General features: G+C 41.3%; 1 protein-coding gene across 3 annotated transcripts in view; it reads right to left on the minus strand.

Annotated features, from left to right (window-relative positions):
* Positions 1–26,921, minus strand: part of LOC108271544 (cadherin-22) — a 273,022-nt gene that overhangs the window by 46,840 nt on the left and 199,261 nt on the right. For all 3 annotated transcript variants that reach the window (XM_017479185.3, XM_017479184.3, XM_053683580.1), the window contains 2 exons: positions 24,068–24,204; positions 8,585–8,706 (listed from right to left, as the gene is read on the minus strand). In XM_017479185.3, the coding sequence (XP_017334674.1) occupies positions 8,585–8,706; positions 24,068–24,204 (259 nt within the window). The remainder of the gene's footprint in view (positions 1–8,584; positions 8,707–24,067; positions 24,205–26,921) is intronic.

Consider the following 26,921-nt stretch of genomic DNA (forward strand, 5'->3'; position numbering starts at 1 on the left):
TGTCAGCAGACTGTGGCGTGAGCAGAACTTGGCTGTGCGTGTCAGCAGACTGGGGCGTGAGCAGAACTTGGCTGTGCGTGTCAGCAGACTGTGGCGTGAGCAGAACTTGGCTGTGCGTGTCAGCAGACTGGGGCGTGAGCAGAACTTGGCTGGGCATGTCAGCAGACTGGGGCGTGAGCAGAACTTGGCTGGGCGTGTCAGCAGACTGGGGCATGAGCAGAACTTGGTCATTAGGCTTGGATATTAGCAGAGCTTGGTCAACTGGATCAGCAGGCTTGGACGTGAGCTTAGGGACGTGAGACTTGGCCTGGACGTCAGGGACGTGAGACTTGGCCTGGACGTCAAGGACGTGAGACTTGGCCTGGACGTCAGAGACTGGAGACTTAGCCTGGACGTCAGAGAGTGGAGACTTGGCCTGGATGTCAGAGACGTGAGACTGGGCTTGGACCTCAGGGACGTGAGGCTTGGCTTGGACCTCAGGGACATGAGGCTTGGCTTGGACCTCAGGGACGTGAGGCTTGGCTTGGACCTCAGGGATGTGAGGCTTGGCTTGGACCTCAGGACGTGAGGCTTGGCTTGGACCTCAGGGACGTGAGGCTTGGCTTGGACCTCAGGGACGTGAGGCTTGGCTTGGACTTCAGAGCCTGGAGGCTTGACTTGGGCTTCAGAGCCTGGAGGCTTGACTTGGGCTTCAGAGCCTGGAGGCTTGGCTTGGGCTTCAGAGCCTGGAGGCTTGGCTTGGGCTTCAGAGCCTGGAGGCTTGGCTTGGGCTTCAGAGCCTGGAGGCTTGACTTGGGCTTCAGAGCCTGGAGGCTTGACTTGGACTTGGATTTCAGGGACTTGAGACTTGACTTGGACCTCAGAGACTGGAGGCTTGACTTGGACCTCAGAGCCTGGAGGCTTGACTTGGACTTCAGAGCCTGGAGGCTCGACTTGGACTTCAGAGCCTGGATGTTTGACTTGGACTTGGACCTTAGGGAGTTGAGACTTGACTGGGACTTGGACCTTGGACTTGGACCTCTCAAGTCCCTAAGACTTGGACCTTAGGGACTTGAGACTTGACTTGGATTTCGGGGACTGGAGGCTTGACTGGGATTTCGGGGACTGGAGGCTTGACTGGGATTTCGGGGACTGGAGGCTTGACTGGGATTTCGGGGACTGGAGGCTTGACTGGGATTTCGGGGACTGGAGGCTTGACTTGGATTTCAGAGTTGAGCTCTGCATGAGTTTGCCTGTAGTAGTGGGTAAACGGCAGGGCAGGTTTGCCTGCCAGACCTACCCCACTGAGAAGTTGTTCTAGCTCGTCCTTCGCCTCCGGACTCCTGAATCGCATCATGAATTCCCCCACAAACTGTTCTACACTGTCCAGGTTCCTACAGTGCTTATCCAGTTTGAGCTGCACCCATTGACGGGCCGGTCCAAAGAACCGGGACCACATGAATCAGAGCCATTGCTTCTCCTCTGGCTTAGGGTCTAACAGGCTGGTGAAATAGAATTGACAGTCTACCAGAAAATATTCAGGGGCACCCAAAAAATCCGTCAAATGGATCAGGAAGCTCCATAAATGTCCATTGTGGGAAGTGGACTGAGTCCATAGCGGGGACGGTTGGGGTCGACTTCCGGGATTGGCGTCTCCTCCGTTCTCCTGCTGCATCCATGTTTGGGCGGAAGATTCTGTCACTGAATCGTGACAGAGCAGAGATAGGATGGATGCAAGTGCAGGATGAACAGTTGTTTATTTGAAAGAGAGACAGGCAGACAATTCCAAAACGTGATCCAAAACGTAATCCACAAACATGCAAGAGGTCAGGCAATTGGCAAACAGGCATACATGGGGCAAGGCAGGAATCTAGGTCATGGTCACGGAAAACAGGGTCGATAAATAAAACGAGAAACGAACTATGACGAGGGACTGGAAGCGGATAATCCAGCGCGAACTAACTCTAAACATGGACCGTGACTATGACTACGATACGAACTAAACTAACTCTAAGATAATCTTCCGCGTTGTGTGCTGGGAGGCGCGCGGTATATATGCGGACATGATCAGCGTCTAAACCGCTAGCAGCTGAGAGCAATACAGACCCACGTGAAATCCCAGCCAATGACAGAACAGGGAGGAGACATGACAGAAACATAAACAAAACACACGTGTCCAGATGTCAGTACGGTCAACAACGGAAAAGCAGGTGCTCGTGCATTCGCGCTTAGAGCATGCTGCTTCAAGGGGGAATCGTGACACAAAGACCTTACAAATCATGTATGGCATTTCATCATTGAAAGGTATTAGTCAGGAGAGGGGTACAAAAGAATTTCCAAAACATTAGATTTAATATGGAACACCATGAAGGCTCCACCGTGCAGGCTGGAGACTTAACAGGGAGGCTGCCAAGAGACTTTCATTAATGAAGCTACAGAAACATGCAGCAAGTACTGGTCACTTCCTGCGTTTTGACCACTGTGACAACAATCTGTCATATTCTTCAGATTCTGGGCTATGAAGTAGGATAGCTAGGTGGCCCTTTCTCTAAATAAATAAATAAATAAATAAATAAATCCCAGCCTAAATTTTGCCATACAATACATACAATCACCCCAAACCATGAGGTAAGTTGTGTTAGGGTTTAATGATATCATAGTAGAACATTTTGGGCATAATTCTACAATGTGTTTGTTGCAAAACAAGACAGCTTATCACCCACAGAGCACCATAATTATGGTGAAGCATGGTGGAGGCAGCATTGCACTATGGGGATGCTTTTCTTCAGTTGGGACTGAGGCTAGTCAAGACAGAGAAAATCATGGATAACTCCAAATACCAATCTATTTTGGCACAAAACCTGTTAGACAGCTGAAGAAGAAGAAAAACATTCACCTTCCAGCACGATCATGACCCAAAGCACAAACCCAAGTCAACAAAGGAATTGCTTCAGAAAAAGAAAATTGTTTTGGAATGGCCCAGCCAGAGCCCAGATTTAAATCCGATTGAAAATTTGTTAACAAAATGAAGAGGAATGCGAACAGGAAAGCCCTTTGTAATTTAATAGATCTGGAGCATATTTTTGCAAGGAGGAGTGTAACAAAATTGCCAAATCATGACTCTTATACAAAAAGAATGAATGCTGTATTACAAGCAAAGGGCGCTTTGAGGGGCATGCACACTTATGCACTTTTCTTTTTCTTTCCCTAAAATATTTCTATTTGTGTTTTACTTGACTGATTTAGGTTTCTAGATCACATTAAAGGAGTCATATCATGATTTTTTATGTTTTCGTTTTGTTTGGGTATGTAATGTATCCGTTTGTGCATGTATAAGATCTGCAAGGCTTATCTTGTTTAGCCAAAAACAGACAGAATTAGGAATCAGTGGTTACTGTTCAATTATAATGCTGTTCCTGAGCAGTACAACCCAAACATTTGCTTGTGCACAGTACGTTTTATGGAGGACAGATCCCTGAACTTGGGAGAATACAAGGCAGTCTATACACGAAGGCTACTCCTGAAAAGTGGGGCTATTCACACATTGCTCTGACAAACTTGCACTTCTGAATCGGAACCTGTAAGTATGACGTATCTGCTATTGACTGTTCAAATGCGGAGTTTTGTGTTGTGACCCAGGACTCAGTTGTAGACATCTGCTAACGTGCTAGCTAAAGTTTGATAAATAGCCTCAGTTTTAAATTATTTGTTTGTATGTTGATGGTCTGACAGTGACGTTCACTGTAGCTGCAGTTGTAATTGTATCTTGAAACAGTTTATACCAATCAAATCATAAGAATCTTAGCTTTCCAAAGATATATCGCATCAGTACCTATGTACACAAAAAACTATGTACATAGCATAGATTTATGGACCACAGGTGGGGCTTCGGATTTTACATTGTATATGAAAGGTGAGCGAGTTACAAAATAAAACCTTAGTCATATTTGCAAATTTGGTTCCGCTTGATGATCTGCATTTTCTGAATCTGACTCAAGCTCAAATTGATACCATAAAACTGACGACATGTGCTTAGCAGATAATTGCTTTAGAAGCCTTGGAGGCTGACCCAAGGGGCATTATATTTATGACACATGCTTGAGGTTTTTGGTCAATTACAACGCAATGACTCAGATGGCCAATCAGAGCACTCTGGGTTTTTTGGCAGGAGGGGCTTTGGAGAAAGTGGAGCATTTCAGGTAGCCTGGGAATAGAGGTACTGCAATAATGTACAGTATGTAACAAATAATGTGGGGTTTTTTGAGCATTTAAGCATGTTAACCTATTCTATTATACCCAATTAACAAAATAATAAAGTTTCAAAAACATTTAAAAATCATGATATGACTGCTTAAAAGGTGGAAAAGGATCTGACATGATTTATTTTGATTAAATTTTTACATCACAAATGCCTTGCAATTTTAATAGGAGTGTATAGACTTTTTATATCCACTATATATTATGGCCTTCCTGATGCATAGCCATAGACAAGCTACAGACAGAAATCTAAAAAAATGACCTATATGTTTATTGCACATGATACAATGAGCAATAATTTTAGGTGCATGGCAGACTTATGCAAAAAAAAAAAAAAAAAAGTGTAAATGTATAGTATATATTTCTTATGTTTACAAACACCAAAAAAAAAATGGCCCTGCACACACAAACTAAAGAACCCAAAGCTAATTCAATCTGGAGCTATTTTTTTGTTGTTCCATTGTAGGAGAGAAATATGTTGCTAGCTCTAACAGAAATGTCTCACCTGGGGATATGAAGCTAGTGAATATTTCAGATTGATATCTCTGCGCTCTCTGATAATCAACTAAAGGTTAATGTGCTATATTAGGTGTGGAGGAGTAATATGCCTCCAAGATGTTTCAGCACAGGTGTGCATGGTAGGTAGCACTTAGTACTTAGCTAATAGTCTCAGAATGGAGAAGGAGGCCTAAGCTTCATTACACATATGAATGTAGCTTCCAGCATGGAAGCCCTGTTGTAAAGTAATCCTTTTTATCCCTGTTTTATTTATTTATTTTCTTAATCAGGCCCATAGTCTGCATATTGGTGGGTAATTGGATCCCAATGTGCCTAAAGCTGTTGATAGAGAAGTGGTACTGTACATATTATATAAGTGCATACGTAGACCTCCTATAATGAATAATGCAGTGCACACACTGGTCTTTTTTAACAGAAAACTCCGTACAGATCACTCGATAGCAACTTTAAAGGACCACAGCATTGCCTGAGAACATGAATCAGTTAATAGGTTTTAGAGGAACACTTAAAACACATTGTATATTGTACGTAAAAGTGTGCAGTGAAACCAAATGTTTATATCCAGCTAGGCTAAAGACATTGAGACACAATTTTTAATTTCATTTGTCCATTTCCTCCTGCAGCCATTTAACACAATGGGCCTCATTTATCAATCTTTTAGTAACGTTCTGTGTAAATGTTTGCATAAGACAAAACTAACAAAAATTTTCCACTGGATTTACAAAAGTTTCAGAAAGGCTGATTCCTTCTTCATACTCGTGCATATTTTGACCACCCATAATGTACAAAGTGCGTTCCGGACACAGTTCATTTGGATATAGTGATGCCCACAAAACTCCATTAAGGTTCAAACACAGACAGAGGAGAACACAAAATGAATGATCAGGGTAAACTCTGAAAGACAGAAGTAAAGGTTTTTTTGATTCACAACTATGCCAATAAAAATATTGAATAATATTTAATATTAATAATAATAAGTGAACACTAAATCTTCTGTCAGCTGAGGTATTTTTTTGCAGTGTACGCTTTTGCACACACAGACCAGCCCATCTTCTGTTTATACAGTGGCTTTTCTTTTGTCTTTATTTATGGGTATGTGTTGGCTTGCTTTCTTTTATATATATATATTAATGCTAACAATATAAAACATATAAAATAAAAAACATGTTTTCACACAATTGTATTCTTTGTGCCCAGTGAACTAGCATGAGGATATGTTTTTGATAGAGATTACAAAGTACTTCTTTAAGTCACTCTGGATAAGGGTGTCTGCTAAATGCAGTAAACATAATAAAAATAAGCAATTTAACCTTGACAGTATAATCCATATATACTGTAAAAGTTCAGTAATCCATGCAACTCATATGATTTGAAGTTGATCAAGTCATGGTTTACATTAGTTAGTCTTCTTATCCACTCAGGAGGATACTAATGTTGGTCCAAATTTACAGGATTTTCATTAATACCAAAATTCATTCGTAAGAATTTTTGCCTATTCCTCATGATAAGACAGTCAGGTTTGTGGACCTCCTTGCTTGGACATGCTTTTTCAGTTCAGTCTACAATTTTTTCTAAAATTTATGGGATTCAGGACAGGGCTTTCTGGGCTTTCACTCTTGTACTTTCACTTTATCTTTAAGCCATATTTTTATATATATATATATTTTATATATATATATATGTGTGTGTGTGTGTGTGTGTATGTGTATATATATATATATATATATATATATATATATATATATATATATATATACATACACACACACATACACACTAACACACACAATTTTGGAGGTATGCTAAGGATCGCTGTCCTATTGAAAGACCCAGTTGCGACCAAGTTTTAACTTTCTGACTGACCTCTTGAGTTGTTACTTTTGTATTTCTATATAATCCTCCTTCCTCATGATGCCAACATCAATTTCTGGAAATCCTCAAGACTTTTTAAGGTGACAGTTAGCTTTTTGTATGTTTTGACACACTGGATTTCTGATATAGTGTAATTAAAGCTGAAATAAATTAGCCTCAAATTGATCGTTTTAAAATTACCTCTGATGTGAACAAAGTAAATGCTCTAATCGGCTTTTGAAGAACATTGTATGGTAACATGAATTGTATGCCATAGAGAAAATCTGAGATTGAATATCTTTAGCCTGTGTATATGGACACGTCTTGTTTCAGGTTTACTGTATTTGATTTGTATTTAATACACTTAATACATATTTCTGAAAAAAAATATTTAAAATAATTTGCACATAACCAATGTCACATTAAAATTAGCACTTAGCAGTAATGGTCAACATGTGTTTTAGATACTGTGGGTATTGTTGTTGTCACTATTTGTGCTTTGTGGAAAGCTTGGCTTGTAGTCAAGCCAGAAAACATGCAACATAACTTTTCAAAAATATCCAAGAATCTACTGACTGGGCTTGCAGTCCTTTCTGAAAAACAGTTAATAATATAAACTGCCTTTGGTACAAAATGTCAGAAGGATAGTTTTTTTCCAATTGTAAAAGGTCCAAACTAGGAGCAAAGAAATAATGAAACAATTCTGACAAAAGCGGAAAAGGAATTGGCTTCATACTCAAACTGACAGAAACCGATTGCCTGAGATTGCCTCCTGCGGGTTTGTTCAAATATGGAAGGCCATAAGGGTCAACTATAAAGATCAAAGAATTCATCTTTAAAATGTTCTCCTTTCAGATTTACCCCAATCCACAGAAGCAGAAATTTATAAACTCAAGCATTAGCCCCGATGGACACATAAGATGGCTTTGCAGGAAACTTGGAGTAGAGAACAGTTAAATGTAAAAGTCAAATTATTATGATTAAACAGTTATGGACACAAACACCTTTTCAATTTCCCAAATATATTTCTGTATATTACTGTTTTCCCCATGAAATTACAGATATCAGAGTGGTTGAAAAATGTAAACGTGGTAGGAAAATGAGTAGTTTGTCTGGCTGCCTGGTATACAACGGGAGGACCCAAAACATTTCCGGAATTCAGCGTGCACACCTAAGCACACCTAAGTAATTTTACACTGAAGTGCTTAGGCATCTATGGGAAAGCACCATGAAAAAAATAGCAGGAGAAATGGTGCACCCAGAATAAGATCTTGCACCACCACAATGCACCTGCACACACTGCTTTGTCAACCAAGAAGTTTTTTTTTTTATTTTTTTTTTTTACCAGAAACAATGTGGTTATCATTTCACATCATCTGTATACCCCAGATCTCCTTCCTTGCAAGCTTTATTTTGTTTTTGAAATAAAAAATGACTGTAGGGGAAAGATATGCCACCGTGGACATCTCTAGACATGATGTCAAAATATGATTACAGGAAATGGCAAGGTTAAATGGCAAGGTATGCAAACTGTGTCACTGATGCTAAATTTACAAAGGCAATTAGACAATATGAGTCAATTTTGCAAGTCAATATGAGTTCAAATGTCACATCTATAATGCTGGAATACCATTAGGTGTTGTGAAATCCCATGTGTGCTTATATAATTCTGCACTTTACACAGAGATGCAATTCTCCTTTCAAAGCTGACAGCTTTATCGACGTAGGAAACCGGTACCAACAAGTATGTCAATGACATCCAATCAGTCATGCTGAGATGTAATCCACAAGACACTTTGAAACTGAGAGTGATGGACAAACCACAAACGATTTGCCATTTTTTACAAGAAATTATTTCTTGTTTTTATGACTGCATCTGCCTGTGCTGGCATGCAGTGTGTTTTATCATCAGTGTTTTTTTTTTTTTTTTTAATGAAATAGTAATATAATAATAAATAACTGCAGATGTTTATCTCACCTGGCCAGATTTTGCATCTTCACAGATGGAGGCTTCATATGGGGTGGCCAGCTCAGGTGGGTTGTCATTCACATCCAGAATACGGATGCTAACTGAAGTCTGAGAAGCCATGGACTGGTTATCTGGAGAGCAAAAGAGTGAGAAAGAGAGACAATAAAGGGCACGAGTGGGTAAGTATGTATAAACAATATTAATGTTGCATTTATTTTTCCCCTAACAGCAGGTTTCTGATATAAGTAAAATTGAATATGCCGTACAGTCAGCTGCATACTGTAGGTGATTAACTGTGGTTACTATAAAGCCAGCAAATTAAGCACAAACCTACTATTACTATTATTGTACAATGGTTCCTTTAACTGTAAAGCTGTTACATATAATTTTCACGATATATTTACTGTATCTTCTTGATGGCAACACTACTGTAGTTTTTAAATTAAGAACATGCCTGTCATATAAAGTCTAATAAACCCAAAAGAAACTATTTCTATACTTAGATTTAGTGCAAAAGAAAAGGAGGGTTTAGTTTGATTTTAAAATCAGATGCAGTTACATCCCAAGTTTTTCCCCATACCCACGAGAGTTAATTCTTCCCCATAATTTGAAGGGAAATCATGATTGAATAAACCTATTTTCAGATCAAGCTTGGCTATAGTATGTGAAAGTCAACTTTGATAATTAGAACAGTTTTAATCATATCCTGCAAAAACCTTCAGAATATAATTTTGTTAAGATATTAAAATCACTGGGTCACTGTTAAATTCCTTAAAGCTAATATGAGGAGTCAGGATGTGGGAGAGGAAATGTGCAGTAATATTATTATCATACTACTAAAATCAGCAGTGTACTTAGAAATTAGATAGTTTATTTATTTGTTTGTCTTACTTTTTTTTTAAATACTGAAACCAGAGCAGTAATAGTACATACAGTCCAAAAACAATGTGGGCTTTATAGATAATTGGAGTAGTTTTGAGGGCAAGACTGGCCTATTAGGGTGGGACGGTATTCATCCCACTCGGGAAGGTGCTGTTCTCATTTCTTGCAGCATAGCACATAGTCTCAGAACAGACCTAGTTAATCATTGACAATCCAGGGCCAAGGCCAGGGAACAGACAAGCAGGCTAAACCAAATGGCTGCACTGAGTCATCACCTAAGTTCCACAATATCCTGCCGTGATCAGGTGGCGTGGCAATTAAGGCATGGCATGGCTCTGATATAAGATTACATTACATCATGGGGAGGGACACACACACACAGTTTCTGTGTGAAGTGTCTAGGGTTGGAGCATGCCAGGGCAGCCATAAGATGTCTGACTGTGCGCATTGTGAATGCCTTACAATTAGGCAGCTCTGCTCGCGGCTCGCTCTCTTCTCAGCTGAAGGGAGTTGGGTTTCAGAGCCTCGCGGATCTGGCTCAGGTGCAGATCTTTGGCAGAGGACATTTCTCAGTGGGGTAGGCTCCTTATACAATCAGGGCTTACGTGGCTGCCATTTCGACCAGCCATGCCTCTGTTGATGGAGACTCTGTGGGGCAACATCCTCTAACTTCGAGGTTTATGCGTGGTGTCAGGTGGCTGAGGCCCATCTGCAGGCCACGCATCCTTTCCTGGGACCTTCTGTGGTCCTGGAAGGTCTGTCAGGTGCCACATTTGAGCCCTTAGAGTCAGCCTCTGAGAAGCTTCTGACTCTAAAGTTAGCTCTTCTGCTTGCCTTGACATCTCTCAAGTGAGTAGGAGATCTACAAGCTCTCAGTTGCCCCTTCCTGCCTTGCCTTTACCCTTGGATTAGCCAAGGCCTTCCTGTATCCTAGGCAGGATTATATTCCTAAGGTGCCTACATCTGCTGCCCAGCCTGTGGTGTTGCAGGCTTTCTGTCCTCCTCTGTTCCTCACACTGGAACAAGAGAGAATGCACCGGCTGTGTCCACTAAGGACTCTCTGTACTTATGTCCACTGTGCCAGCCAGTGGCGTAAGTTGGAGCAGCTGCTGGTCTGCTCAGCGGCAACAGTAGAGGGGATGCTGTGTCAAAGCAGAGCATCTCTAATTGGAGAGTGGAAGCAATCTCTACTGCTTATGAGGCACGCGGTCTCGCTACGCCTCTGGGCATTAGAGCTCATTCCACTAGGGGGGTCACCTCCTCGAAGGCTTTGTCCAACGGGGTATCCTTACAGGATGTCTGTGCTGCTGCAGGGCGGTCTACACCACACACATTCATTCGATATTACAGCCTGGATGTTCATTCCGCCATGGGCTCGAGTGTCTTGCAGTGACTCTTGGGCTTGGGTCATTTTTAAACAGGCCGTACCCTCGGTAGGACAGAGTGGGGATTCTCGTTCCCATAGTGTTATGCTAAATGCAACGTGGACTTCCCTTTGAAAGGGAACGTCTGGGTTACGCATGTAACCCTGTTCCCTGAGAAGGGAATGAGTCATTGCGTAGCTTTGTCATACCGGGGTAGGCCTGTGAATTGCGTCTTCGCTTCAGATAATAGAGGCTGACGGAGCGGTTCACATGTGCCAAATATATATCATGCAACGTGCGTAAATGCCACATCACCTGATCATGGCAGGCATATAAATAGGCATGATTTTGCACAAGCTTCAGATGCCGGTCGCGTGCGAGGGGCATCCCATAGTGTTATGCTAAACGCACCGTCTCGTTCCCTTCTCAGGGAACAGGGTTACATGTGAAACCCAGATGTTTTTCAACCCAAAGGATAGTTTAAATTGTTTTTTTAAATGCTGGGTTCATTTTATTTCATAAATGGGTGAATATATTCAGGGTTATTTTTACCCTTTGAAAATGTCAAATATACCACATAATAAACAAATATGTCAACTTGGTATCTCCTTTATTTATACACAAGAAGGTGTTCAGAAATGTATTGGTAGAGCTGTTAAGGTGGTGTTTATATATAGACTTTGAAGTAAATTACTCTAATAAGTCATATATTCAAGACAAAAATGTCAGACTTTGATCAAATGAGATGTTTAAAACATCCAAAAAAAAAAAAAAAACCCTGAGTAATCAACTTACGATCCAGTGGGTATTACAAACAAGTAAGCCAAAACTAATGAAAAGCGGTGCATTGAGTGTTATGTAAACTGGACTATTATTGCACATTTTTGCTTTTACCAGTGTACAGTAATGGTTTTATGGATAACTATATTGATACAAACCTTCACTCAATCATGTGTTAAATTTTAACACACCTGTGTATCTAGTTTAGGACAACACATTTTGTGTTGCTTTCAACAAAATCAGTATGTTAGTACATTTAACACATGCTGTGTGTTAGTACATTTCTACACAATGATGTGTTAAAAAATAACACAAAAATAACACAGGTGTGTTGTTTATACTATTTTTCCCACTACAATTATCCTAAAATGCTATTTATTTGTATGCTAAAATTCTACTGAAACTGTCACAAAATAAACAAACAATTGCTTGAAATTCAGGTGACATTTATTAAAATCATTAAAACATTTGACAGATGTAAGAATTGGAGTTGATGCATCTTTGTACAAATCTCCCTGCCAACTGGCAAGACAGGAGTCCCACTCCCTTCCATTTGAAAAGCTGTAAAAGAGCAAAAAGAGTGTTGGTTAGTTGTTAGCTACAAAATATGGACAAGTGCCTTTGGGCTTTAACTGACAGAATCCCAAATTGTGTAATTTTGATAATGTGACTTCCACTCTCCTAATGAACAAAATGGCGTTGTAGACTCACCAGAAAAATCTAGCTAGCTTGCGAATATTTATTTTCCTGCCTTTAGCACCTCATCGCCAATTTTTTTTGCACAATCTAATTAAGTCAACCAACATTACAGAGATAGTGTAAAGCATTACAACTTAAACCCCATCCTCTCTTTTTGTCACGTTAACCTTGTGAAGAACTTTTGGCCTTGACATTACTTAGCTAACTAAGTTCAGTTAGCCACTGACTGTCAGCACCTGTTAACCAGCATTAACATTCACCAAATACATGAAGAATCATGGTCCTAACCCATCCTCCTAATGCTAATTACTAGAGCTTGCCTTGTTGAAAAACACTTGCTAAATGTAGTTAACGTTAGCCCACTCACTGTATTACATCATGGTGAATAGCTGTAATGCTACATTATCATTAACTTTCCAAAAGGGAATGGGAATGTCTAACATTACCACAAGCTGTATGCTAAAGTAATGTTATCAGCTCAAGTGAGCGTCTAGGTTAGCATCACTCATTCCTACTGTCATTGGTGACAGCATCTAGCAAGCTAACCTTAACTCGGTTAACACGCAGACCCAGAGAATTATAGAATAACCTCAGTCCATATTTCACAGCCAACATAAACACATGACACTAGTCGCGAAATGCCAACACTGAGGAAGCAGTACATGATATACATTTTTGAAGCTGTTGCGATAGGTAAAGTTAATTATCACTTGCTGAGTTACTGTATTACAGTGAATACATTTTTGAGAGCTCCCTACCTAAATATCACAAAATTGGCCAAGCATTTTCAGCAGCATTAATGCTAAATAGTGATAACTATTTAATAGTGGTAACTTACCTGTGGTCATTTGGTTTCCTCGCCTCAGGACGAACATCCACTTTGAGGCGAGTTAAGATTTGGATGATGATGTCAGCAGCGCCATCCACAACGTAATTGGACAATAATTTAACACATGTTGTGTTTGTCACTCATGAATATTTTTTCTTTTTTTTAGCACATTTATTGGATAATTTAACACAACATGTGTTGAAATAGTAATAACCCAAAAGTGTGTAGAATATTAACACATTCTTTCTGAGTGTGTTTCTCCATCTGTCCGTGTGAAAACCACTACCTCCACCTGAGGTGAATTCAAACAGTCCGTGCTGAGTTGATTTGGCCCAAGGCTGAGCTGGTGGGGTGAGAGAGGGGTGCATTGATTCAACTGTCAGTGAAAATGACCCAGCTACTAACCCAGCAGTTGGACTGCACAAAACTACCCCAAAACTACCCATGACTGAGAAAACAACCCAATTAATTGATACAAAAGGCTCAACCAGGCGTTTGGGTAGAAAAAATAACCGACCTTTTTTTTTTTTTTTGAGTTTATGAATCTGATTAATCTCTTTACTTCTGCTAGTAAAGTGCTTTAGTTTACTCAGCGCAAGCAGGCAGTTCCTGCTGATATCTATATTACTACTGGGTGCAAGGTGTAGGCAGGAGAGGCTGTCTCTGGTTTGACGGCTGGGGTTGATGGGTTGGTCTGTGCTTTGGGCTGTGTGTAAAGAGATGGTCATCTCTCTGAGCTGTACCAGTTCCCCTTCCAGTACTGTGAATCTTTCCCTCATGTCAGGGACTAACAGTATGGATGGGGGTCCTTGGTTTGTTCAGTGCTGGGGGAATCTCTGTGCTCATCTGAAGGGGAGCTGGAAGCAAGTATTCTGTCTGACTCCTCTGGGGTGAGGAGATGGTCAGTGGTAATGAGCACCTCCTGTGCTCATTCCTTGATCTTGAGGAAGTTTTGTTCAAAGAGCCCATGAATGCTTTTTACTATAACTATCCCTGTTGTTTTGTATTTGTTGTTGTTTTGTCTTCCTCATTTTTTTATTTTTAGCTGGAAACCCCAACAGATGCCTTTTCTTTCAGCAGAGAGAAAGTTTGAAATAATGGCCCTGCACCATGCATGGGGTTTGTTCATGTTAAAAAAAAAAAAAAAAAAAAAAAAAAAAACGGTTTCTGGTGTTGCCATCCTTATGGAGGTCTGCAAATAGAGTCTGGATTTTCTGTCAGTCTCTTGTTTTTGTAAACTTTCCATGCAGCTTAATTTGAAATATCTTTTGGGGTAGTTAAGTGGAATGGCCTCCACACTTTGCGGTTGTGGGGGCCTAGGGTTATGTGCCATTTACTCCTGTGCTTGGGGTTGGGTGTGGATAATTCCTGCTATTGTTTTGGCCAAGATGCTTTCACACCTTCCTTTTCACAACTTCAACATGTAGGTCAGCTGGTCAGGTAGAGCAGCTCGTAAAGCAACTGTTCAGTAGGGATAAAGACATGGAGGTAGAAAGTAGTAATATAGATATCAGCAGATATGACCTACTTGAGCTGAGTGGATGAAAACCAGTAAAATAAAGTAATTTACTATCGGGTTAATTAACTTACCCACACGCAACCAATAAGAGATCAATAAGATTCATACACAACACAACACTGTTCTGTACAAAATGATACTAATCTCTGATGGTATGGGGCTTCAACAGTGCCTATGGAATGGGGAGCTTGCACATCTGGAAAGGCACCATCAATGCTGAAAGGTATATACAGGTTTCAGAGCAATAAATGCTTGTATCCAGATTCCATCTCATCTTTACTTCTGAAAGATGCTTCTCTAAGATATTCCTTTCATAACCAATCATTTTATTGACCTGCTGCCAATTAACCCCTAGCTGTTTCTTTTTAGTAAAACTTACTAAAATTATGTGTTGTGGCATCAAATTCAAAATTACTTTATTTCCTTCTTAAAATGGTACTTTTACTCAGTTTAAACATTTCATATGTTTTCTATGTTCTATTGTGAATAACATATATGTATGTGTGTGTGCGTAATTATATAGAATATTGAATTTCTAAACAAATTTAATTTTGAGAAAACTTGCATATAATGAACCATATGAGAATGCAGTCAAAACCACTTCATTAACATGCCTCCATTAAGCCATTCTATGCCTTACAGTAAATGGTGTTATAGTGCTACATGCTATGATATCATCAGAACAAAACCTATTGAATCCCTTACAGATTAATCATTATAACATTATATATTAGACACATTAAAACTGCTTCTGGTTCAGTAAGCTTAATTCCACTTCACTGATGCATGCAGCTCTGGGATACACTTAAATAGTCATATGAGGCTAAGATATTAAGGAAAGGGATTTCAGCAGCTTAAAGAGATGCTGCACATCTGCTGCAGGCTCACCAGATGTGAGAATGCCAAATATCCTGTCAGCCATGAAATATATTAAAAAAGCACTTCTTCTGATTGCTGCTGATCTTAGCACGTGAGCAGCAAAGAGACATATAGTTTGTGTGGTGTAAGTGCAGAAGTAAATTGTAAATGGCCTGCAGTTATATAGCACTTTTTAACCTTAGCGGTTCTATAAAGCGCTTTACACTGTTTCTCATTCACCCATTCACACACACATTGATACGCAAGGCACTAGTCTGTCAGGAGCAACTTGGGGTTCAGTGCCTTGCCCAAGTACACTTCGGCCACCCCACCTGAGCTACAGCTGCCATTTTAAGGATGCCAGGGTAGTAGTTTGTTTCTATAATAATGGTCATTTAAGACTGCAGGAAATGATTTGATGCTTGAAGGGTTTTATCACAGAAAAAAAACATCTGGAAGACAGACCTTGTAAAAAATCCTAAATGAAAACACCATTGTAAATATTCAATATGGTATAAAATGTATTATTGAACGTCTCACTCCCTCATTCAATTATTCACTCACAATCTGTATTATAGGACTCTGGGGGTAGTCACAAATTATTTAGTGTGAGCTCTCACACTAAATATTCTTAAGTGTTTCTTCTTAAAACTAAGACAAATTAATTAATTATTTTGTCCATTCTGCTTATCCTGCTGGGAGTTGAGGTGGCAACAGGGAGAGAATGCCTATCCAGAATATCACACCATTTCATGGACAGTAAGCCCAGCAGAGGAACCTATTTATGCTGCCTGTATTGAGACCTTATTCTTTCACTACCCAGAATTTGTGACCAAAGGTAAGGGTAGATAAGTGAAGAGCTTTGTCTGAAAACTAAATTCCTGCTTCACCATCAGCGATTGTAACACTACTACTGTGGACCCAAGCCATTTGGGTCATGCTCATTTTTTTCTATGATTTGTGAATAAGCTCCCAAGTTATGTAAACTCCTCAAATAGGGGCAAGGTTTCTCCCCTAAGGAAGAACCACACCTCTTCAACCTTGACTGCACCTTGATACCCTGCCCATAAAAACAAATGGAGTAGACAGAAGACAGATCTATGAGTCCAACACCCACTTTAAGCAGTTTTGCCTGAATGCCAAGAATGCAGACACAACTCAATGCACTCATAATGTACACGAAGAAGTGATCCAGTGTAGTGAACTCCCAGCCTACAGCAGTGGCAGGCAGAGCACAGACACACAGAGGTGACTGTAGGGGAATTAGTGTCAATATATTCACAAAATAATAATAATAAAAAAGAACAGGGGAATCATGAAGGAGGGGAGTGAAGGGAGTGCAGTGAGTGTCGGTGGTGGCCAGTTATCCCTCTTCACAGCTGAAGAGGGGCTCTGAGGAAGACGGACATCCACAGCAGGAGCAGTGGCGCTGAGCAGCTGGGGAGCGTGTTCATCCAGATCAGCAGAAACTTGTGGGAAAATTCAGAGATAGCCATAGAACTAGCCATATTGTAAAATGGAGATCGCTCACCTTGCTGCTCCTAGCATGTCCTTTTATCCTCTGCCACTGTCTCCAAGATGGCATGGAGCCACCGCTGTCATCAGTGCTCATCAACGTGTGTGGTTTGGGCGGGGGGGCGGGCTGAAAGGAAAAAATCCCTTCAGCCTCCCAGCAGCAGTCAAATAAGGAGCGTTTTCCTTCTTTTGGGGAACGTACCTTTGGTTCGACATCACACTCAGATACTCTGTACTACCTCCCACAACAAATGGCAAGGTCCATGATCATAGGTGTTCTTCAAATTCACAAAACACATGTAGAATGGAATCAGCATGCTCCTATGACCCCACATAAAGCTGTGATAGAGTAAAAAGCTTGTACATTCAGCCACAGTCTGGGCAGAACCTGCATTGCTCCTTTTGAATCCTAGGTTCAACTGTAAGAGGAACACACTCTCACACTTAAAAAATTTTTTTTTAAAAAATAAATAAATAAAATTTGCCAGTAAAATGGCACTGTCCCTGAATTCCTTGCAACATTGAATAGGCATATTAACCGCTCAGCCTTAACCGTGTCTAGTGCGTCCAACATCTTTGGCTGAATCTCTTCGGTTGTTGCTATGAACGTAGCTAACTGCCATAGTAACTTAAACCACAGAGATTTCAAAATACCAGATATTTCTTGCACTTGTCAACTGAAGAAAGTGCATGTTCATTGAGTTAAGGTGTTACTTAAAGTGTTCCATCATTCAACAATATTGATAATAGAGGAAAATGATCCTGCACACTTGCTTAGCAGAGCTTGTGTGTGGGCTCATCTCCACCTCCTAAAGCCCCACACAGTTTGCATCTTTCTGAGGCTATCCAAATTCATTTCATCATTAAGTGCTGATGTCTGATGACACAATCACATAATTGGTTATTCACCTTTAGCTGAAGTGTTCTCATGAGTAACCTTGTGTTTAATCAAAATATTTGTTATTGACAATCCTTGGCTTGCACATTTCACCATTTGGGTTCAGATCTGGGAGGCCATTCTTCACAATCACACCCCTATAGGTATTTCCATCATTGCCAACAAGTCCCCCAGTAGCACTATGGAGGCAGTAGGAGATACCATCTTGAGCACCTGCCTATGGTTTCTCCATGAAGGCTTCATATTCTGAATTGATACTTATTATATATTGATGGTGAGCCTACATACCACACACACACAAAATGCTGCATGATCTTCACACTACTGCCACTGTGGTGCTGAATAAACAGCACCGTTTCAGCACTGCTGTTGTGGACCAAAGGAGAGCACAAGGCCAAGGGGCAAATCGGGGTAATGGAACAAGGCTGACAAGAGATAATCACAGAGGCAAGTAGCTTATGTCTTTATTCTGATTCTGTTCATTACTTTACAGACAGAGTCACTCAATCTCTGCTGCCTGCCATGGTTGAGACCCTTCACCCTCACTACCCTCAGAAGAGTCCCGGTCCTCCTGTTGGTGCACCCTGCTACCAACCCTTGCCACACTGCCCGGACAGCAGCGTCTGCCACCACACTCCACCTTGACACATCCTTCACTGACTTCTGCACCTGGAGACGGCATCCCACACCTCCTCTGCACTCCTTTATGCACTTTTCCTCTCAATTAAAATAAAAGTCTCCCTAATCCTGAAAGTCACTTTGGGAACAACAAGAGTGTGCACACATTATTACAAATCAAAGATATTCATTTGGCATTATTCTACTCAAGACAAAATTATACCATTCACTAGGTTTTAGTAATGAAAATGTTTATCATGATTAAATCGCGAAAAAAGTTTCATTCACACATAGCTTATATAAAACAGCTTCATATAGTGTTAAATTGCACAGAATTCTGTAGTTATTTCTGATGATGTTTTGAGTTTCAGGTGCTATTTTGTTGGATGTTGATGCTGTGTGTGTTAATAACATGGCTGTGAATGCAATGTGTGAATCATTAGTCTGTATTTCAGGTGTTTTCCTCCAAAAGTTACAACCAGTGTTGTTAATCTCATGCCACCTCACTTTCTTGTCTTGGCCATGTGCAAACAAATGCACTGCCTTCTCTGTGTATTTTGATTACTTTCTAAAAATCCTTATTCTTAACCCTAACCCTTTCAATATTGTTTACTGTAGCTACTGACACTATGCTAGATTTTCATAAAAATAATACTAATAATAAGTTTTAACTGAGTTATATTTCTATTTTCTTTGTTTTTTTTTTCTCAATTCTCTTCACATTAAATGATTCACTTCTTAGACAAAGATGTTACAGTTATATGTGGGACAAGATACTCTTCCCTTCAATTTACCTGCAATGCAGCCTGCAATTTGATATCAAACATACAATCATAGGCAGCAAAAATTGTATGTCACTCTTTCTTGAAATATAGGACTTGGCAGCAGTTGAGTGGTTTATCAGTGTTACTGCCAAAGCCAAAGCATTTCTATAGCTCTAACACCTCGAGTTACTCTGGAAAGAGCTCAATAAAATAGGGCCTGAGGAGTGTATAATTTTTCCAAACAGCAAAAACAAAAGTCCAGAAAGCGTCTGGGTTACGCATGTAACCCTGTTACCTGAGAAGGGAACGAGACATTGCGTGAGCTTCGCGATCTGAGAAGGGCCCTGGCATGTGACCGATATCTGAAGTCTGTGTAAAATCACGCCTATTTATAGGCCTGCCGTGGTCAGGTGGCATGGCATTTTGCACACCGCGTGGCTATAAAACGGCGCCTGTAAACAACATCATCGGCTTCTCTTTGTTTGAAGTGAAGATGCAATTTACAGGCATACCTAGTATGACAAATCTATGCAACATCTCGTTCCCTTCCCAGGAAGCAGGGTTACATGTGTAACCCAGATGTTCTATTTCAAAGGGAACTCAGTGTTGTGTGAGCTTCACGCTGTGGGAACGAGTACACCCACTCCGTCATACTGAGGGTATGGCCTGTGCAAAAAGGTCTGAGCATGAGGGTCATTGCAAGATCCTTGACTAAACTGTAATTCTGAATGAGTGAATGCAGCATAGACCACCCTGCTATAGCACACACATTATGTAAAGGTACCCCTTAGATAAAGCCTTTGAGGAGGCGACCCCCCTAATGGAATGAGGGCCCCTATTCCCAGAGACGTGGTGAGACTGTGTGTCTCATAACTGACAGAGATGGCTTCCACTATCCAATCAGAGATGCACTGCTTTGACCCAGCATCACCTCTACTGTCGCTGCCAAGCAAACCAGCAGCTGCTCCAACTTACGCCACTGGCTGGAGCGGTGGACGTAAGTACAGAGAGCGCTTACTGGATACAGCAGGTGCATTCTCTCTAGTTCCAGTGTGAGGAACAGAGGAGGGCAGAAATCCTGCAACACCACAGGCTGGGCAGCAGATGTAGGCACTTTAGGAATATAATCCTGCCTAGGATACAGGAAGGCCATGGCTAATCCAGGGATAAAGTCAAGCTGTACAGAGACAGCTTGTAGATCTCCTACTCACTTGAGAGATGTCAAGGCAAGCAGAAGAGCTAACTTTAGAGTCAGAAGCTTCTCAGAGGCTGACTCTAAGGGCTCAAATGTGGCACCTGACAGCCCTTCCAGGACCACAGAAGGTCCCAGGAAAGGATGCGTGGCCTGCAGATGGGCCTCAGCCACCTGACACCACGAATAAACCAGTTAGAGGATGTTGCCCCACAGAGACTCCATCAACAGGGGCGTGGCTGGCCGAAATGGCGGCCACGTAAACCGCGATTGTAGAAGGAGCTCACCCCACTGAGAAACGTCCTTATAAGAACTCCAGGACAGTAGTTATTGTGCAGTTCACTGGGTCTAGCTGGTGTTCCTTACACCACAAGACAAAAAGCTGCCACTTGAGCGCATACAATTTCCTCATGGATGGTGCTCTAGGGTTCAACATGGTCTCTACAACTTCAGTTGTGAGACCAGAATCTATGAGCTGGTGCCCCTCAGGGGCCAGACCCACGGTTTCCATAGTTCCGGCAAAGGGTGATAAATCAGCTTGAGACAGTAGATCCCTGCAGATGGGAATCTCCCAAGGAGTACCATCTAGCAGGGATATTATCTCTGAGAACCATATTTGAGCTGGCCAATAAGGTGCTACTAGCAGCAGACGTAGACTGTCTTGTCGAACTCTCGCTAGAACTTGTGGGAGCAGAGCGATCGGGGGAAAAGTGTAAGATGTGACCTCGGTCACATGTGTACCATGGCGTCCAACCCTAATTGTACGGAAGGAGTGAGGGTGAACCACAGCGGGCAGTTTGTTGTCTCCTCAGAAGCGAACACATGCAGTCCCGCTTGGCCAAACCTCCGCCATATGAACTCCACCACTTGTGGATGGACCCACCAATCCCTGGGCCTTAGCCCCTGCCTCAACAGGATGTCTGGCCCCTCATTCCAGTTGCCCAGAATGTACATTGCACTCACTGACAAAACGGTCCCTCTGCCCAGAGAAGAATTAGTTGTGCCAGCCTGAACAGGGGGCACAAACTTAATCCTCCCTGGTGGTCAATATATGAGACCACCGCTGTGTTGTCTGTAAACACAGGGTGATCTCTAAATTGACACTGGCTGCTGCTGCCATAAGCTCCAATAGTCTCCCATAGAAACTGGACAGGATGCCAAGATCCAGCTTTATCTTGCTCAATGTCGATAGGATTGACCCTATGCATGTTGCAGACAGAAACCGCCCTCATCATAGTAGAATCCTTATAACCCCTAGAAAAGTTGTCCACTGCACTGGAGAAAGCATACTTTTCTGAGGTTCAACCTGAGCCCCAAGCTTTTCATGTGGGCGAGAACCTCATCTCAATATTGAACTGCCAGTTCCCAGGATCGTGCTAGAATTGACCAGTCGTCGAGGTAGTTTAGTACACTTATGCCCTGGAGTCATAATGGAGCCAGAATGACATCCATGCACTTTGTGAAGGTGCGAGGGGATAAAGCTAGCCCAAAGGGAAGAACCCGATCTTGGCTATGTGGAAATATGCACCTTTTAGGTCTATCGTCACAAACCAGTCCTCAAGCTAAATGCGTGGAACGATAAGTTTGGGCTTCAACATCTTGAACCTGTATGTCCGAAAAGTACAGTTCAGATGATGCATATATAAAATTGGTTGCATACTCCTCTATTTTTTGCGGAACAGGAAATAATGGCTGTAAAAACCTCCCTCCCTCAGGGAACGGGGTACATGTTCTATGGCCCCTTTGTCCAAGAGGGATCTTATTTCCTGCGCTAATGTCGGGCTCTGGTCTGTGCTGACTACTGTGGTGAGCACACTTCTGAACCGGGGGGGGAAGTCGAGCTCTAAACTGGACCCGGTAACCCTTTTCTACAGTAGACAGAACCCATGGAGACACATTTGGCAGTAGTTTCCACACTGCCAGATGGTCTTTAGTGACGTTGACTATTCCACATTCTATTGGAGGGAAAGTATCAGATTTTCATTGCCCTGTGACAGCTTGCTGACCAGAGAACACTGAAAACTCGGGACCGCCTTGGCTAGGGGAGGCCCTACAGTATCACTGGGGGCTAACTGCCCTAACAACCTCATGTCCCCTGATATGTCCCTCCACTATGGGCCGCTCTTCTTTGCCTGCTTTGCCTTTAGGACCATTCTCAGATCAGACCTAGTAGCAGGCCGTGACTGTGGCCACCCGGTTCCCCTGGCTGTCTGCGGGGGTTGGCGGGCTGCCATACTCGCCTTCTGTGTCTCCCTCGCACTAGTGCTGGCCCGAGCTCCACTCGTGGATGCCCGGGTAAACTCAAGACAACAGGGAGGAAACTGGCTGAATGCCGACATATGTCGAGCTCACTCAGCAGGTCTGCTTGGTAGGCCTGCAACACTGTCATTGTCTGCAGTGACCCACAAGCAAGACTACTGCCGCATAGGTCTTGCCCACCAATGCCAGGGTTGCCTTACATGGTGGCTTGGATGGCAAAGCAGGCCCCCCTAATTACCTGCCATCGATGGAGAGAGGTAGCTCGCAAGCACCTCCTCCACCTTCAGCATAGGTAAATAGCCATACTTTTCATAGAAACGTTCTGAGATTTTGAGAAACGATAGCGAGGAAATTAAGTGTCTTTTTGTTTCTTCACACAAACAACTGACATGCAGTCTTTTGCTGAAGATAATAAAGGCTGATGGTGCGGTTCACAGGTGCCATATTTATATCATGCGACGCGCTTAATTGCCACATCACCTAATCATGGTAGGCCTATAAATAGGCATGATTTTACACAAGCTTCAGATGCCGGTCGCATGTGAGAGGCGCTCCCCATAGTGTTATGCTAAATGCAACGTCTTGTTCCCTTTGAAAGGGAACAGATCTTTTCTCTCTCCAAGAGTCTCAGAAAAGGTGAAAATAAAGGAGTGATACTGAAGTAATCTATTATTAAAAAAGCGAAAGCGATAACGTGATAAAGAATTTTATGATATATATATATATATATATATATATATATATATATATATATATATATATATATATATATATATATATATATATATATATATGCAAGCCTCTATATAAAAGTAACTGAGCCTTTCCCGAGCACACAATTCGAATGTCATGCTGCCAAGCTCAAAATCAATCACCACATGATTGTGTTTCCATTTACATTTTTTTCTTGCTATGCTAGTTTTGATGCGGTACAACTGTGTGATAAAATCTTATAGTTATATACATTAGTTTATTATTGGAAGCTATCCAAATATATGTTCATTAAAATATACTGCACTGAGCACTTGATTAACAGTTCTCACTTGTGCTACTTTATAAATCCATATATAGACAGTAAAAGTCATGAAGTGCACACTTCATTCACTTTAAGCTACTACAATAGCCATTCATTAATCTCAGTTTAATGTGGTGTTAAACCATAACTACCCACTCTGAAATTCAAATTTAAAAACAAAACAAAAAAAGCCTGCATTGGGTTCTGTTAAAGGGTATGTGTTTTGCCCTCTGTTTGTCCAAAGTGAAATAACAGGCCTTAGGCCAAAGCACGTATCAAATTCTGAAGTACAGGACATACCTGCTTCTACGGCTGTCACTGTGATGTTGTGCCAGCCCGCCGTCTCCCTGTCCAAGATCTTCCCCAGGGTGATTGCACCAGTCACTGCGTCAATGTTAAAGATTTGCTCCTGATCTGTGCTCTGATCTATTGAGTATCTAGACAGAGGGCAGGAGAAAACGTAAGTAGATATAGGTATAAATTTAAAAAAAAGGCAAACTTATCTTAAAATTTGTTATTTTTACATTAATCATTAATATTATTTTGGCAGTAGCATTTTGAGGTAGAAGAGGAGAACTCCTGCACTTATGGTGGTATTTTGCCCTAAACAGCATTCTCCACAGAACAATTAAGTAGTTGTTTGTTACTGTTGTTTATTTTTTACCAGAGCTTTCTCTGTTAAAATATTGCATAGTATATGTCACAACTGGCATGTCCTCCATTAACTCAAACTCCAAGAATCCACACCCACATCCCAGTAGAATTACTCCCCTGCCTGTTTATTGATCTCATTAGTTGGTCTTCTTACTCTCAGTTACCTTTGCATAGAGGTACCTCAGGAGAACTGCTGCAAGCTTTCAGTCAAGGTTGATGTTTAACTGTACAGTACACCATAGAATTCCATACATTAGCCCTTACTAGTGGCTGGAATGAGACATCAATTACAGTGGCTTATCAAAAGGGGTTACATGTGGATTTAGCCACTGAATTATCCTGTTTTGGTGATTCTGTCGATCTGAACTCTTTTTTTCACGTCCTTTTCTGACTGGATCATCTGCTTCAAGAATGCTAAAGAAGGGGTGGTTTCAGTAACACTACTGTTCCGGAGAGCTGAACCTCATCTGAAAGTGTTCACAAACCTAGCCCTGGTTTATCTCTCTTTGGATGACAGATAAAATGATCTTGCCAAAGTCCATACAGGTAATGCAGGCTTTAGACATCTTCAGAGAATGTCCCATTAATCCAGAAATATGAGAGGTCAATCTGATTGGAATTTGTGACTGCAGTCAGTGTGATTTCAGATGTTTTGTTTTCAGTCCATTTCAGCTATTTCTGGTTCTGAACTGGAGAAAAGTTAAAAATGTCAATTCAGTCATGAATGATTCCAGAGCTGCTTAGAACTTCATTGAGGTACAATTCCTGTACACCCAGCTCTACACATACAAGCTTTTGATGGGAGGTCAGTAGGGTCATGGAAGGTCACCCATTTTACCTAACACCTCTGTCTCCACATCAGTGCTACTTAGCAGAAAGAAATTTCCATTGTTGGCCTTCCAATGACAAGTCACTTTATTATTCTAGGCCTTCCCTGGCTCTTCAAACACTACCAACACATCTGCTGGAAGAACCCACATATCTGCTGGAAGACAGTGTCGGATATTGGTATCAAATCATGTCTAGAAAACCACATATCATTGGAGCCTACACCTACGTAAAAAGCTCTTCTGAACAAATACCTGCTAAGATCCTAGTCCAATATCTAGTCCAAGACCTAACAGGGGATTTTAGAAAAGCAAATATGATAGCTCTTTCATCACACTGTTTCTATGATTGCTCCATCAAGCTGGTAGAGTGTCAAGCTCATCAAGCTCACCATGCTTGAAGCCAGCCATACCCTCTATCTCCTGTAGAAATTCAGACCATGGAGTACATTTACAAAGACCTTGCACAGGGATATATCCAACTATCCAAACTGCCCACTGCTCCTGGATTATGTGTCTATGGGAAAGAAATTGGTGAGGGTCTCCACTGTTGTATTGATTACAGGGGATTAAATAGCATTACTGTCAAGTACCCTTTTCCCATTTTAATAGTACCATTTACTTTAGAACACTTAAGAGACAGCTATTATTTTCACAAGTTAGATTTCCATAGCACATATAACCTAGTCAGAAGAGGGAGACAAATGAAAGCCTGCATTCATTACCAACATTACAGATATCTGATAATGACAAATGGTTTGGTAAATGGCCCATCCATTGTCCAATACTTTATTAATGATGTTCTTAGGGACAAATGTTTAATCAGCTACATAGATTGTATTTTGCTTTAATCCTCATCCTTCTCTGAACATTCAGCCAGCTCAGAGCAATTGTCAAGAACCTCCTAGAAATTAATCTCTTTGTTAAAGAAGTGAAGTGTGAATGCAACAGGCAAAGCATCTCCTTTCTAGGCTACATCATCAGTTCTGAAGGGTCACCATTGATGAGACCTGTCATTTGTGATGTTCATAGGTACATCTTTTTCATCCATTTCAACTTCACCATTATGTATCAACCAAGTAGTAAGAACATGAAGACCGATGCTCTTTCCCAGAAATCCTACCACTTACAGTACAGTTAAAGCCATTCAATTGGGACATTGATGAAAAGATTCAGAATTGTACATTGTACAGGCCAAAAACTGTCTGGCCAACAAGGCATATTCATCCCAAACCAGAAGAATACCTGGTGTTAAATGCATGAGCATTAGTGTGCATGCTTTGTGCTTGAATGCTTGTTGCCTTGTTTTGCTTGGTGAATTGTTCTCTTTCTCTCTCCCCCATCTTTCACTGAAGCTCTCTGCCCTATTATTGCTGGGCCAATCAATGATGGGGATGCTTCCGAAATGGGAAGAGCACTCTTTAAAGTGAGAATGGTGGTGACAGTGAGCCAGCCCTTCAGGTCACATGCACAAACACACACTCTTTTCTCACCTTGTTGTTTACTTTTGATGTATCGCTGCTTGTATTGGTATTCTTTACCATACTTCTCTGCTAAGCTACAGTGCTTTGCTTTTGCAATAACAGTGCTAATTGTTTTCTGCTATTTGATTTCATGTTAATGTCTGTTATGCTAGTGTTGTATAGTTATTTGTTTCACTGCTATGCATCACT

This window comes from Ictalurus punctatus, chromosome 11 (assembly GCF_001660625.3).
Source record: "Ictalurus punctatus breed USDA103 chromosome 11, Coco_2.0, whole genome shotgun sequence".
Lineage (NCBI taxonomy): Eukaryota > Metazoa > Chordata > Actinopteri > Siluriformes > Ictaluridae > Ictalurus > Ictalurus punctatus.